This window comes from Canis lupus, chromosome 6, assembly GCF_048164855.1.
Source record: "Canis lupus baileyi chromosome 6, mCanLup2.hap1, whole genome shotgun sequence".
Classification (NCBI taxonomy): Eukaryota; Metazoa; Chordata; class Mammalia; order Carnivora; family Canidae; genus Canis; species Canis lupus.
This window is the reverse complement of record NC_132843.1, coordinates 3,766,986-3,782,317: the sequence shown is the minus strand read 5'-3', so window position 1 is coordinate 3,782,317 and position 15,332 is coordinate 3,766,986. Positions and strand designations below refer to the sequence as shown.

General features: G+C 47.2%; 1 protein-coding gene across 3 annotated transcripts in view; it reads left to right on the top strand.

The window, feature by feature from the left end:
* Positions 1-15,332, top strand: part of IMPA2 (inositol monophosphatase 2) — a 45,238-nt gene that overhangs the window by 20,956 nt on the left and 8,950 nt on the right. For all 3 annotated transcript variants that reach the window (XM_072828667.1, XM_072828668.1, XM_072828666.1), the window contains exons 3-5: positions 3,194-3,298; positions 6,241-6,286; positions 8,415-8,523. In XM_072828667.1, coding sequence (XP_072684768.1) covers positions 3,194-3,298; positions 6,241-6,286; positions 8,415-8,523 — 260 coding nt within the window. The remainder of the gene's footprint in view (positions 1-3,193; positions 3,299-6,240; positions 6,287-8,414; positions 8,524-15,332) is intronic.

Here is a 15,332-nt window from a genome sequence, read left to right as displayed (position 1 = left end):
GTCAGGTTTCAGTGAATAAACTACATCTCTCCTCACATAACAGGGAGGTATTTTTGGTGCCTCAGAAGAGTCAACACAGTCCAGGGCCCTGCCCCAAAGTGCCACGCACAGGTGCAAAGCAAATAGCAAGATGACGGACACTCCTTCCCCTCTGTTGCCCCGGGCAGCTGAGTAGAGAAGAGAACTCTTGGGTGTGAATAATCAGTCAACTGCTGGGAAAGTCCAGAGCTCCGTGTGATTTCTTTGAGTGCTTATCGGAAATGCTGTGCAGAACAAAAGCTGTGTCAACAGAAGCATTGTGGGTGCTGCCTTCCCCGGGCCGCCTGGTGACCCTGTCGACCATGTCGGTCCCACCTGTTGGGCTAGTGAGCCAGCAGCCCTCCTTGCCTGTGTGTCCTAGGAAGCCCCGTTGGTGCACTGCAGGCTGTGCTACCTGACGCTTGTGTTAGCTGCCAGTCCTGTGAAGACTCCCCTCTTCCTTGCCAGGAGACCCCAGCAAGGGCTCCCCCCAACTCTAGTAGGTACCAGCTTCCCACTTAAATCAGGTTCAAAAAGAAATAAAACTCCACATTCCTCCTCAGCTCCTGGGAATTTTTCTTTGGATGTGAGTCACTTCCATTTCTATCTTGACCTCACTGCTTTATGGACCTTGTGCCCAATTTAAGATTTGGCACCTGATCCCTGTCTATGTGTGTTTTTAGGGTGTGATCCCTTTTTCTTTTTTTTTCTCATCCTTTTTTTGAAATTTATTTATTCATGAGAAGCACACAGAGAGAGGCAGAGGCACAAGCAGAGGGAGAAGCAGGCTCCCTGCAGGGAGTTCAATGTGGGACTTGATCCCAGGACCCCAGGATCACGGCCTGAGCCACCCAGGCATCCATCCCATGACCCCTTTTTCTTTAGAAACATAATCACAAGTCATGGCATGGGAGGAAAATCATGTAGCTATAGAAGAAGACATTGAAAGGAGATTTAATTCCTTGTCTTTGGCCAAGAAAACTGACAGAGCTAATGCCTTGCGTAATCATCAGTGATTCTGCATACCCATCACCTGCCTTCCTGCTGCAGTCAGGAGTGCAGGCTTCACTGCCTGGCTGCATCCTGCCCAGGTTGGCTTCTCTGACTTCATGTCCTTCATCACGCTCTGTCTACCATCTAGACCTGCCAGCCTGGATCACAGGATACAAATGACCCAAACCCCGAGGAGGGCGAATGATGGTAGGGAGGCAGTTCCCAGTGGAGGAGGGGAGGAGGGGACCAGAAGCAAACAGAAGCTAGAACTGGCGTCCTATGCATCTCTAGATTGTAGGCTTTTGGTTGCAGACTGTGCTCACCCAAGCGTTTTCTGCACGGGAGCCATTTGTTGGGATATGGATTTCTCAGGTGTCTTACTTCCCCATCCCTGGTGCTCTGGCTCTCCTGCATGGGTTCTCCAGGAGGCCGCACCTGGGTGGAGGTGAAATACATAACCTGAAGATGATACATGTCCACTCATCATACACACTGACAGATTTCAGATCCTTTATCAGACAGAGGGGGTAGATGGTTGTGTGTGTACACATAGGGCATGAGTTTCCTGATGTGTGGAATGGGAAAGGTGGTCCCAAATGAATTATGGGACATGTGACAGTGCTGTAGTGATGAACAGGGACGTCACAACGCATGGCACTGGTTCTTCCCTCTCAGTGTTGCAAAGACAACACTTGAGATGTAGCCAGTGGGAGTTAAGGAACTTCATAGCTTTTTGAAATTGCATTTAATTTCAATTATTTAATTTCAAACAGCCCCATGTAGCTAGGTGGTACCACATTGGATGGAGCACTTCCAGAGGTTTCTAGCCCAGTCTTTTTACTGGCAGTACAGTATCCATCTCATCTGCAAGCTTATTGTTGCCACATCTTAGGATAGGCGGTTCCTCTGAAGAAAGTGGTTCTGGGAGCATTTCGAGGCCCAGCAGGAGGGCCCCACTCTGGCCTTGTCGGGGGCTCAGCAGCTGCCTGATGGCCACAAGTGACAACACACCAGATACCAGCAGGAGGACAGAAAATGTTTCTTGTGTTTCACTCATTTATCCTTCTTATAAAAATATACTGCCTTCAGGTCTCCTTTTTCTCCAGTATAGACATGGACATAGCATTGAGAAGCTAATGGAAGGCTCTCCACAAGGCCTTGGGTTCACACATAAGCAGGTGTTTGCTCAGCACCTGCTGTGGTCTGGGGCCTGGTGCGACAAGGCGGTACAGGGGCAGAGGCCCCCCCTCTTAGTGGACCTGGGTTTGTTACATGAGTCATGGCCCAGACACTGTCATGTAAGCTTTGGATAGGGATGTGTTTTCCTTGTTCAGGTTCCTGACGGGAAATAGCCTGCTAAGTGTGGGTGGTCCCAAAGGGGCTTGTCTACAGAGGACTAATTATAAAGGAGGGGGCTGGGAACGGGGTCCACTGTAGCTGGTACAGGGCAGTATGAGCCTGAGTGCTGGGCTGGCCCTGTTCCTACAGGCTGTGTGGGTACCAGAGCATGAAGGGGAAGATGTGGCCTACTGAGGGGCTCGTAGGCCAGACACCAGGACGGAAAGGGCCTCTGAGGGGATACGGCTGCTCCTTTTTGAGCCTGAATGGTGGGCAGTTACAGTTGTCACCTTGTCTTCAGTTCAGAGGAGGCCAGGCTGCAGACAGACCTGGAAGTGTCAGCTATAGGTGACATCGAGTGCCTCAGGTCCAGTGAAGCAGTCCACCCCAGCCACAGCACTACCGACGGGAAGCTAAAGCCGCCGGAGCCCTGGGCCCTGCACCCTGGCCAGCCTTCCTCTATCATTTGTCTTCAACCTTTTCTCTTCCAGACTAGAGTGAGAGCAGAGTTTAGCTTTGCCTTAAAAGGTCTGTTTCTTTATTTTCTTAGTGTCCTTTATTCTTGTATTTGTTCGCCTGGCCCCCTCCCATGCCTTGATGTTTTCCCAAAACTCCTGCATCAAGGTGTCACTTCATGTTTTCTAAATCCTTCTGAGCAGGTAGGCCAGCAGACAGATCGAAAAATAGATGGGCTTTTACAGAGTCGGCCTGTGTTTGACCTAGAGAAACCATGATGAAATCTCTGCTGTGTCTGCTTTGTCTTTGATGGGACCGGAGGCAGCTTGAAGTACTTTGTGTTGAGTTCTTGGTGAGTTTTCTCAGGCTAAGCTCCTGCCCGCCACAGGTTCATTGCAGAAGAATCTGCAGCCGCTGGAGCCAAGTGCGTGCTCACCCCCAGCCCCACCTGGATCGTCGACCCCATTGATGGCACCTGCAACTTTGTGCACAGGTGAGCATAAGCATGGGTCACCCCTATTCTGGTCCTAACCCATCCTCTTCTTTTTTTTTTAAGATTTAATTTATTTATTCATGAGAGACACACAGAGAGAGGCAGAGACACAGGCAGAGGGAGAAGCAGGCTCCATGCAGGGAGCCCGATGCAGGACTCAATCCCGGGACTCCAGGATCACACCCTGGGCAGAAGGCAGGTGCTCAACTGCTGAGCTACCCAGGCGTCCCATACCTGTCCTTTTCTTTAAGACTGTCTTCCAAACAGCATTTTTTGAGGGAGGAGTATATAAACCTCTAGTAGGTTGATGGTCTCATTAAAAAGGTAATCATGTGTTGATCTTTTTTATTTTTAGTTCATTTATTTTTTTAAAGGTTTTCTTTATTTGAGAGTGTGAGAGAGAGCACGAGCCAAGGGGAAGGGCAGAGAGAGAGGGAGAAGCAGAATTCCCACTGAGCAGGGAGCCCGATGTGGGGCTCAATCCCAGGACCCTGAGATCATGACCTAAGCCAAAGGCAAATGCTTCACTGACTGAGCCCCCCAGGTGATCCTGTACTGATCTTTTTCAAAAAGGTATTCCAGCGTAGGTGAGATGCTCTCACAGTATATAGGAAATACTCATTTGTTTAAAACTATTGTGTTTGTCAGCTTTAAAATGTTAACGTTGAATGAAGAAGGACCCCTTAAGAAAGCCCCTGGAGAAACAAGCATGTAGCAGCCGCAGGAGCCCGGGTGTAGACAGCAGCACCTGAGGGTTGGCGCTCCAGGGCTGCCTTTGGGGATGAGAGCAGACCTCATGCAATCACGAGGCGGGATGAGGAAGCCCCCACTGGCAGCGGGCCAGGCCTAATCTGACTGAGCAAATAACAGCCAAAAGCAGTAGGTTTTCAGGAGGTCAGAGATGTCCTTGGGGAGAGGAGAGGAGAGCTGCAGAGCTCGGGGAGGTGATAGGGACGTGGCCTCTGCTTGGGAAGCTCTGCCCAGTGGGGCGGGCATCAGAGCTGTGCAAGGACACGGGAGCAGCGAATGTGATGTGGTTTCCACAGATGGTTGCTTCTCCGACACGAACACACGTCAGGCCTCCTGGAGAGCTGGTTGGCACAGGCTCCAGCCCCCTCCAGGCTGGGCAGCCCGGGGCGTGCATTTCTCACAGGCACGCAGCCCAGACGAGGGGCGCAGGACCACATTTTGTAAGCCCCTTCTGCAAGTGGCTAGGAAATACTCCGTTTCCCAGAGTAATGTGAAAAAGCATGAGCACAGCTGGAATGGGGGGGCTTCGCTTCCAGTGCTGTCCTCAGTGTCTTGCCTCAAACAGCATGTTTATGTGTAAGTGTGTAAGGTAATCCCGATCCATCGTGTTAATCACCGCCCTTTCCTCAGTGGGGGCTGTCTTGAGAGTTTAATTTTTTTTATTTATTTTATTTATGATAGTCACACACACAGAGAGAGAGAGGCAGAGGGAGAAGCAGGCTCCATGCACCGGGAGACCCACGTGGGATTCGATCCCGGGTCCCCAGGATCACGCCCTGGGCCAAAGGCAGGCGCCAAACCGCTGCGCCACCCAAGGATCCCGGTTCTGCCCTTCTTACACTTACACCAGGGATCCCTGTCTTGAGAGTTTAGTCTGTGGTGCCCACACATTGCCTTTTGAGGCAATGGAAGAGTGCCATCTGCTGACAGCAACGGCATCAACAGACTCCTTTGAACTGCAGCGTGCCCACTGCCCCACCCTGGGTAGCGATTCCGCCCCACCCTGGGTAGCGATTCCGGGGACCCTCAGGTCTCCCCTCATAGGCGTGTGGTGCTGAGTGAAGCTGCCCTTCCGTCTGGCTTGTCACCTCTGTGTGCCATCCCTGGGCCAGGGCAGGCTGAGCCCTGAAACGTGCTGGAGCCCACACATCCACCTGTGGGCCCTGGTGGCCCCCAGGCACATGGGACCTGGGGACAGACAGGCAGCTAGGAGAAGAGTGTCATTTGGAAACCAGCTGTGGTGCTGGCGCTCAGATTCCAGAATACCTTCAAAGGGCCGCAGTGTCGCAATTCTCATGGCCCAAGGACATCAGAAGCCTTTGGCCACGGCAGCTCAGATGGTTCCTGTTCGTTCTTGTGTCCAACAGCGTCAGGGCTGAAGCAGGTGGGAGAGAGCTTTCCTGGGTATGAAGTGGAGCCTGGCGTGTGGTGTGCTTGCTCAGCGAGCCGACCACCGGTGACCGTGCTGGCTGCCACAGCCTTGGTCAAGGCTCACCTCCGGGCAGGCCTACTCTCAGAGCTTCCCTGTGGGTGAGTGGACCCACCTTCTCCTCCCCGCTTGCTGCTAAGCTCTGAGCCTCACATAAGAGAGAGATTATTTCAAAGGGGTACAGCAGCGGCAACAAAATCACAAAATAAAAACCACATACCATCTCCAATGTCACAACCTGCCTCCGATGGCTCTGGCGGTTGGCTGCCTGAGAGCTCACTCAGAAGACAGGGTGAGGAGGGGTATTGTCACGCAGACTTGGCCTCTGCATGGAGGCTGTGATGCCGCATCCTGAGGGCCTGAGGGCCTCTCCTCACCAGGGACATGGGTCTGGCCTTTTCAGAGTCTCTACTGTCCTTTTACGTCTGGAAACCAGAAAGCTGATGACTCAAGTCCCTCTCGACTGGGTACCTGATGGTGATAGTTGGATCACATCAGTCTTGCATGACTTTCAGAATACTGCTTTCTTTCAAGGCTGACTATCACACACCCCACAGTCTGCTAAGCCTGTTTGTCTTGGAAGCAGTTAGCGAAATTGTGGGAAGTAATTTTAAAAAAAACAAACAAACCCACCCACAGTGTAGAAAGGTCCTTCTGTGCTTTCAGTGACAATACTGCATAGCATACTGCACACAGGCTCCTGAGAGTTTACGTGAGACCCATTTCTGTTTTAGAGTGTGAACCATTCTGTTTTTCTTTGCAGATTTCCCACTGTGGCAGTAAGCATTGGATTTGCTGTAAACCAAGAGGTATGCAGTGGATGGGTCCCCCAGCCAGGGCTCCTGAGCCCCTTGGGCCTGGCTTAGTATTGTCCTTCAATACTAAGGGGGTTATTGGGTTCAACCCTTATACTCCTATTTTTCTTTGTCAAGTGCCTTAATCATGACTAGTAAATCCAAGCATCTGTTTTTCAGATATGAGAAAGTAAACAAATGAAAGCTGATTTGGGGGGTTGTGGGTTTGGAGCTCTGTGGCCAGCCCATCCCCATGGTGATGGGTCCTTGTTTCCACCACACTCTTTCTGTGATGCTGCTGGAGAAACGTGGGAGGGAAAGTTCTGAGCAAATGGTCCACGTTAGTGTCCCTCCAACCCCTGGGGCATGTGACCTGGTCACACACAGAAGAAAGTCCTATTTTTGGAGGACGTTTTGAATCCCAGTCTTTCACCAGTTCTTCTTCGTCTTTCCCTGGCTGTTAGCATGAGAACATGGCTGCTTCAGGGTTCCCATCGCCCTTGCAGCTAAGCAACATCGTGGGACCTGCATAAAGGGCATTAATCAATTTAAGCAGTAATGCTTCAGAAAGCCCTCACTTCTGTGTGGCCACCACAGTTATATTTAAATAGGACTGGGGGTTCAGCATTTTCCAAAAGCAGACCTCGCCTAGGGCACTGTTTCCTCGCCTTCCTCCTCAACACTAACATCCACTCCCTACCTAGCATGGAGGCCGAGGGAAGTTCACACCTGTGTAAAAGTACTTAGGGTGAAGATAGGTAAAAATTTTAATATCAAAATCTCATTAAGGAGTCAAATGCTCTCTTGTTTCTCTGTTAGGTGTCATTGAGACCAATTAGGAGTTGAGCTGTAAGCTCCTGGGGTGACGCTCAGCTCACAGGGCTCATGACCACATGTCCATAACTGGGCAGGGAGGACAAAAATGCTGTGGGTGGGCAAGGTCTCTGATGGCAAGGCCTGCAGCGCTAGTGAGCCTGGTGTGAGTGACTGCATGCAGGTGGGCCGGCCATGTGGAGGGTTCTCCTCACCCTTCCTTCCTGCTAGCAAAGACCTCCAGGCCACCTTACCACCCGGGGGGCACAGGTCTAGAGGCCTACCTGGTTCTAGGGGAATCCCCTTAAAGCCAGGGTGGTGGGAAGGAGGGAAGATAATTAAGCATTGCTGGAAGGCTGATCCTCCCCAGAAATAAACCCTTTTCCTGCATTGTTGAGGAGTCCATTCTACTGTGGTCGATCTCACCCCAGGCCAGCTGAAACTCTCCCAAGAGCCTTGGGCTGGGTCTCTCTTCATTTTCCAGAGAGATGGAAACATGGCCAGCCCCTAGACCACACGAGGTTGCTCTCATTAACCCTGACTAGTGATGAGTCGGTAGAGGAAAGAAAAAACACATGAGAGAAGGCCGCATTTTTTCCCCATCCTCACCTTTTAAAAAAATTTTTGTACTTGTACTGTTTCCGATTGGGAGGCTGCTGTCCGCCCACTCCGTGCCGGGCACCCCTCCTTGGTGAATCACCTCCTCTCCTTGGCTCTTCTTGAGTTCTGATTCCATAAGCTTTACAGATGTATTCTTCATTCTTCACTTGTCAGCAGCTTTGAGGGTTCCTTGTGGGGATGCATGAGTCACAAGTAGCCTTCCCCAGCCCCCAAAACATAGGCTTTTCTGAAGAATTCAGCTTTTCAACAACTTTCAGTTACTAATGCTTGATTATGAGGTTAATTTTTTAAAAAGATTTTGTTTATTCATGAGAGACACACAGAGAGAGGAAGAAACACGGGCAGAGGGAGAAGCAGGCTCCATTCAGGGAGCTGGATGTGGGATTCGATCCCTAAACTGGGATCATGCCCTGAGCCAAAGGCAGACACTCAACCAACCACTGAGCCACCCAGGTGCCCCTTGTAAGGTTAATTTTTAATAAAGTTATATGAGTTTTAATATATGTTTAAGTATGTTATTTTCATAAAGACATGTGCTTTCATGTCCAGTTTTGAACTCAGACACTATTTTTTTCAATCCCCTTTGGAAAAGGAGTTTCCATCATATTGGTCATAACACCTCGAATCCTTCCCCTTTGAATTACTGTGTTATTTTCTGTGTCAAATAAGTGAAGCACTTTTGTTTTCCATCCTGCCCTGCACCCCGCAGCTTGAATTTGGAGTGATTTACCACTGCACGGAGGAGCGGCTGTACACAGGCCGGAGGGGCCAGGGCGCCTTCTGCAATGGCCAGAGACTCCGGGTCTCTGGGGAGACAGGTGGGGCTTCACGCGGCTCGGCTCATTTCAGGTTGAGAAGTATGAATGGAAAATGCCCAAATCACCATTCTGGGAAGGACAGCGCTGGAAATCTCCTGCTGAGGCTTCAGTTCCTTTAGGGACATTGCGTCCCTGAGGAACTGGAAATCCAGCCAGGTCTGTGTCTCCATGTTTTTGCGGATGTGGCCAGGAGCTTTAAATAGCCTCACTCTGCTTTACATGCACATCTTTAATCTTTAATGCTCAAAGAACCCCAGACCCCAGTACACCTTGGCCTCTAACGATCCAGGGACAAGGCCAGAGTCGGAAGGCCGCCTCTGCCCTCAGAGCATCCAGGTGGGTGTCAGGCATCCCAACATCAGCAGGGCGGCTCCCCCAGGAGTGTCTGGGGCTCCCTGGGTGTGGAGTGTCCACAGTCCGCTTCAGTTTCCCTGAGAAGACGGGTGGCCCTAGGAGTGAGTCGTGTAAATAAGTGATGTTTCCACATACTACAGCTGTGTCACTGTCAGTGTCATTCCTCAAGGACACCCAGTAGCTTTTATAAAGCAACTGTGGTTGTGTTAAGCTGCACATAACTACATAATATTTTGGGGGCTTGGGGGGTCTTTTTTTAAAAGATTTTATTTATGTAGTCCTGAGAGACACAGAGAGAGAGAGAGAGAGGCAGAGACACAGGCAGAGAGAGAAGCAGGCTCCATCCATGCAGGGAGTCCGATGTGGGGCTTGATCCCGGGTCTCCAGGATCATGCCCTGGGCTGAAGGCGGTGCTAAACCGCTGAGCCACACAGGCTGCCCCATAACTACATATTGTTAACAGTAGGCCAGTTAGGTTTTTCAGTCTTTTTGGCCTTTCTTTCACAGTGATTAAGTTGGGGATATTTTATCTTGTGGTGGGAGAGGCACTATACTCTAGGGGCAGAAATAAAGAGCCCCAGCCTCAAAGCAGCTAGATTAGGAGAAGACTTTGAAAGCTCCTGCATCTCCATATTTGGGCCTGAAAAGGTAGAAAGCACAGTTCCTGCCAACTTCTCACTTGCACTTTTCTGCAGTGGGACCTCATGTGGTATCCTTCCCCATCATGGCTGCAGTCTAGGGTGTCCGTGTACCCTCTTTTTTCATTCTTCCTTTTCTGCCCTTTCTTCCTCCCTGGATGACGTCCACGTGCCTAGATGGCCTATGAGGCAATGAAAGGAGTAAGGTATGTCCATGCCTTCCAGGTGAGACCTGTAGTCTGGTGAGAGTGTCGACAAGCAAGGAGCCCGGGTGGGTGGGTGGGGGACAGGGGCCCCGTGTGCCTGGAGCCAGCAGCCCGGCGCAGTGGAGAGACTGAGGAGGTTCCCTTGGGGGTCCCTGTGAGTCACTGAGCACGCCTAGTGGAAGGGGCAGGGGAAGATCACATGAGGCTTCAGACAGAGGTGGGACCAGCAGGACACACTAACCAGTTACCACTTCTGAGTCCCACAGAGATTCCAGGACAGACTCCAGCCTTGCCCCATGCCCCCCTCTCCCAGAAATGTTTCGTTTGGCTGCATGAGAAGTAGCTTTAATTGTAGGTACTCATGCCAAGAGGTAAGCACTCAGGCCAAGTTGTGTAAGTCAGTAGTGAGGAAACATGTCATTAAACACGCTTATGTGAACTTTGCTCTATATTCCATTTGATCAGAACACTCAGCTTCATTCACACACACTTGGCTTCCTGGGCAGCTGCCTGTGTGGCTCAGGCGTGCATGACAACTTCACGTCCTCCACAGGGCTCTCAGACCCACATGGGCAGGGACTTTGGGTCACCTCTGCATTTGGCCCAGCATCGGCCCTCTAGTCCCATGCAAACCCTGTCATAAACTCCTTCTGCCACACAGCTGGGCTCCCATCTTCACGTCTCTCAAATTGCCCATCTTCTGGAGCTCAGTTTTTAGAAATTCTCACTAAAAAGAGCCTGATGTGCTGCTTTCATTGCTGAATGTTTTGTACTGTGAGGTAACTAGATTTCTATGGAGACGATGGAGCAGACCCCACAGCACAGTCGATGGATGTCATGCAGACCTGGTTTCAGTCCCAGTTCTCTCACCCACCAGTGCTGGGAGCTGCTCAGTTAGCCTCCTGAACCTCTGTCCTCGTGTGGTAGGTGGGGTGATGTGAGGAGTAAACTGAGGAGTAAATGCAGTTCTGCGAGAGAACGCTCAGTGATGTCCCAGGTACGTGGCATCCAATAGTGAGAGTTGTTATCAAAGAAGAAACTTCAGTCTTTGCACAAGATCACTAACCCCCATTGGTAAGATCAGGACACATTTCTAGGGGAAACAGGACACCCACCATTCATCTTTCTCTCTCCTTTCCTTGCTCCTATTACACCTTTCCCAATGGCTTCTATTCACAAGGTAAAAAGCAAATAGAACAACCCTGGATGGGGTAAAGGATTGAGGCCAGAATTTCCTTAGTACTTTTTTCTTCACATCCCACCATGCAGAATTTCAAACGTGTATGGTAGAAAAAGCAGTGAACCCACATGACCCACTGTGTGTCCAATATTGTCAGCTCACAGCCAACCCTGTGTCAGCCAACCCTGTCCTCACCCTGCACTTCAGTATGGATAGCTAAAACATACACGGATTCTTTGAAAAGCATAATTCCAATATCAGTAACACACTGTTTTAAAAATTATCAGTTATCCCTAAAGTTAATAAATACCCAGTGTTCAGACTTCCATTAGTCTCATCCTGTGGAAAACAGCCCTTCAAAGCCTCATTCTGAGTTCTCAGGGCTCCTGGGGGCTCCTGGGTCAGTCTTTGTTGCTCAATGTTCTCAGTGGACACAGCTAGGAGTTGTCTTTATTTTTTTTTTATTTTTCTTATTCTTTTAAAGATGTTATTTATTCATGAGAGACACACAGAGAGAGGCAGAGACACAGGCAGAGGGAGAAGCAGATTCCCTGCAGGGAGCCCCATGCCGGACTCCATCCCCAGGCTCACACCCTGAGCCAAAGTCAGGCGCTCAACCACTGAGCTATGCAGGTGTCCCGGAAGTTGTCTTTAAATATAAAAAACATAAGTTCATACTGGGGTTTTCAGTTCATATTCATGACTACAAGGCTCTCTACTCTTTGATTTATGTCTCTTCTCCCTGTGCTGGAACCCTCTTGTGCCCTGACACTGTGAATGATAAATTCAGAAATGTCCACACAATCACTTTTCCTCTTTATCCGACAACATACACCAGTTACAGTCCCCGAATAACAATACTAGCCCACTGTCAACAAACCATTACCCAAAGCAGTTGGAAGGAGTTTTGTGTTGTTGGTCTTCTGGAGCACTTTTCATCCTAGTGTCCCACCAGGGTCTGGAGTCAGGATTGCTGTGAGAATCCCTGAAGTAGTTCCTTCTTCCCTTTCCTTATGCCACCAGCTGAGAATCATCACTTAGATACATTTGTTTCACTTTGTTTTTAATTTAGGAAGATTAGTTTTTAAAAATCTATTTTAACTTGTAATTATAGAGAAGGGTACATTCTTACAAAGTCAGATCTATAAAACAAACTATATTTGAAGAGGTTTAGCTTCTGTTTTGTCCTTTACTCTAGTCTCCTCCTTCCCCTAGAGATTACCATCTAAAAGTGGTCATTGTTCCATTGTTTATTTGGGGGGGGGGGTGTATGTGTATTTTATATAAGCAGCTGGGGATTTTTTGGCTTCTATTCTCTGTTTTAGTATAATTTTTGGTATTTAGAAAGGTTTATATTTTTGCTCCAACGATTTCCTTTGTATGAAGATGTTTCCATACCATCCCTTGTCCTCTCTTTTGGGTTATTGTCTCTTGGTTCCCTATCAGTATTAAGTATCAGTAATACTTAAGTTAGCTTGTAACCTCTTCTTCCCCTCCTCATATACTCCAGTATACGATGAAAGCACAATAACCTTTTACTCTCAGTTATGACAAGGCAGTTGACTAGCTCATTCTACTAACCAAACCCTCTGCTGGTTCCCTTTCCCCCTTTGGATGGTTATGCTGCATGTATGTTGCCAGGGCAACCAGCCACCTGTATGATGCTCTTGCCCTAGGACTATCAGGGCATGGTCTTGGTTCCACAAATAAATTAGATTTAATATCCCCCACCAGTACTTTATGGTGATATAGCTCCAGTCGTTTTGATTGGGTGAAGTTAAAGCTCAAGCTCATTCATTAGTACAACATTTCTCAAATTTTTTGATCTTAGGACCAACCCACCCACTTAATACTAATGAAAAATTATTGAAGATCTCAGAAGAACTTTTGTTTATTTAAGTTATATCTATTGGTGTTTATGTATTTGAAACTGAAACAGAAACTCTTAAAATATTTATTTTTAAAATAAACAACTCAAAACATGTTCGCATGAATAGTGTATTTTTTTTTTTTAAGAGAACCATATTTTCGGGCAGCCTGGGTGCCTCAGTGGTTTAGCGCCGCCTTCGGCCCAGGGCATGATCCTAGAGACCCGGGATCAAATCCCATGTCGGGCTCCCTGCATGGAGCCTGCTTCTCCCTCTGCCTGTGTCTCTACCTCTCTCTCTCTCTGTTTCTCATGAATAAATAAATAAAATCTTAAAAAAAAAGAGAGAGAGAGAACCATATTTTCCAAAACAAAATAATTTTTCATGAGTGGGCTTGTTTTACATTTTTTCCAAATCCCTATACAATGTCTGGCTTAAGAGAGGACAACTAGATCCTCACATCTGCTTCTATATTCAATCTGTTGTAATGGGTTATCTTGTTGTGTGAAGATCTGGTCTTACATGGATAAGTAGTTGGAAGAAGGACGAGTGAGGAATATTTTAATAGACTTTTCAGATAATTGAAGATATATTTTTCTTTGATGCCAAACTCAAGAAGTGGTGGTTTCTTTTTTTTTTTTTTTTTTTAAGGTTTTATTTATTTATTCATGAGAGACACAAAGAGAGAGGCAGAGACACAGGCAGAGGAGAAGCAGGCTCCTCACTGAGAGCCGGTTGTGGGACTTGATCCCAGACCCCCAGGATCAAGCCCTGAGCCAAAGGCAGACGCTGAACTGCTGAGCGACCCAGGCGCCCCAAGAAGTGGTGGTTTCTAAAAGCTTAGTCACAGTGTGAAATCTACTGACATAAGAATTTTTTTACTCTGTGACCATGAAATCCCTTGGGCAGTCTCTTACTTTGAATGACTCTTTTGCTCATGAATGATTTTATAACATCATGTATTGGTCATTTGGGTAATATGAGTCCACTGAGATTTTCAAGCCCTTTTAAATATTGACCTATTTCATCTTAAAATAGTAGGAAACTCATATTCATTAGTATCACCACTCTTAGGAGAAATCTTTAAGTGTTGGGAAGGTGTCAAGCTTTTGGTGGTAGATATAAGTCTTCCCAAATTCTGATTTCCACTTGAAAGCTTGAATTTTATCATTGGCAATCTCAGCCATTGAAGTAATGGGCTCACTGCTTTCATTTTCAAGAAAATGTCTTCCAGATACCCAACTCTGAATAACTATTGCTCATTAAAACCCTTCATGTGTACTTCCCATTTCATCACACAGAATACTGAAAAGAAATGAGCCTAGGTTTCAAGCCTAATATAATTAATAATTTTTGCAGCTTTTTCATTCTTAAATAAAACTGACACATTTTCCACCAGAATGTGAGTGTATCAGAGAAGACTGCATTGACCACCGGAACAGGTGGTGCCCTGCCTCACTTTGTCTAGTCTGCACAAATGTTAGCACGGTGAAACAGGCAAATAATGCCTTAGTATTATTATGAAAATTATTTTAAGTTCACAGATTCCCGAAAGAAGCTCAGGGACCACACTCCCAGAACTTCTATTCCAGTTGGTTTCTCAGGAAGGCCTCCTGGGAATAAAAATCATCAACATCATCATCATCATCATCATCATCATCTTTTTCTGCATTCTTATGTGTCCAAAGCAGTTTATCAGTGGTCTTCATACTTGGAAATCCATTCTTCTGGTAATAAAACACATAGCTCACATTTTTGTGTGTTGACCATCTTAAATTGTCTCTGTCATCTTCTGGCACAACTATTTTGTTGAAAAGTCTGAAAACAGTTTCATTTTCTTTCCCTCATAAGGACTTCAGTTATTTGCTTGAATGCCCAAAGGATTTTTTTTTTCTTTTTTCTTTAGAGTACAGTCATTTTAATAGAGTAGGTCTCAATGTTGTTTGTTTTCAGTTTCCAAAGCACATCGTGGTACACCATTTCAATGTGCAATTTCAAGACTTTTTTTTTTTTTTTTTTTGCTTTCAGAAGAGTTTTCTTGAAGTATAGTTTTTAAGTATTTCTTCATTCCCAATTTCTTTTGCTTTGTTTTTATCTTCTGGGCATTCTATTGTAAGTATGTTAGATCTTCTCTACTTATCTTTTCTATGACAATTTTGCTTTAATCCTTTTTACCTGTTCCACCAGTTTTTTTGGTTCTCCATTCCTTTCTTTCTTTTAAAAAAGACTTTATTTATTTATTTATTTATGAGAGACACACAGAGAGAGGCAGAGACACAGGTAGAGGGAGAAGCAGGTTTCCTTCTGGGAGCCTGATTCAGGACTCAATCCTAGGACCTGAGATCTTGACCTGAGCTGAAGGCAGACGCTCAACTACTGAGTCACCCAGGCGCCCCTGCCCTCCATTTCTTATAAAGCACTGTTTATGTATTCCTTGTTCCTTTGATTTAATCTTCTTTGCTGAAATATTTTCTTTTCCAATTCTTCCTGAGTTCTGTCCCTCCACTTTCTAGGTAGGCTTGGTTTTTTATGTATTCTTAATTTCTTTACTTATTTTCCTACA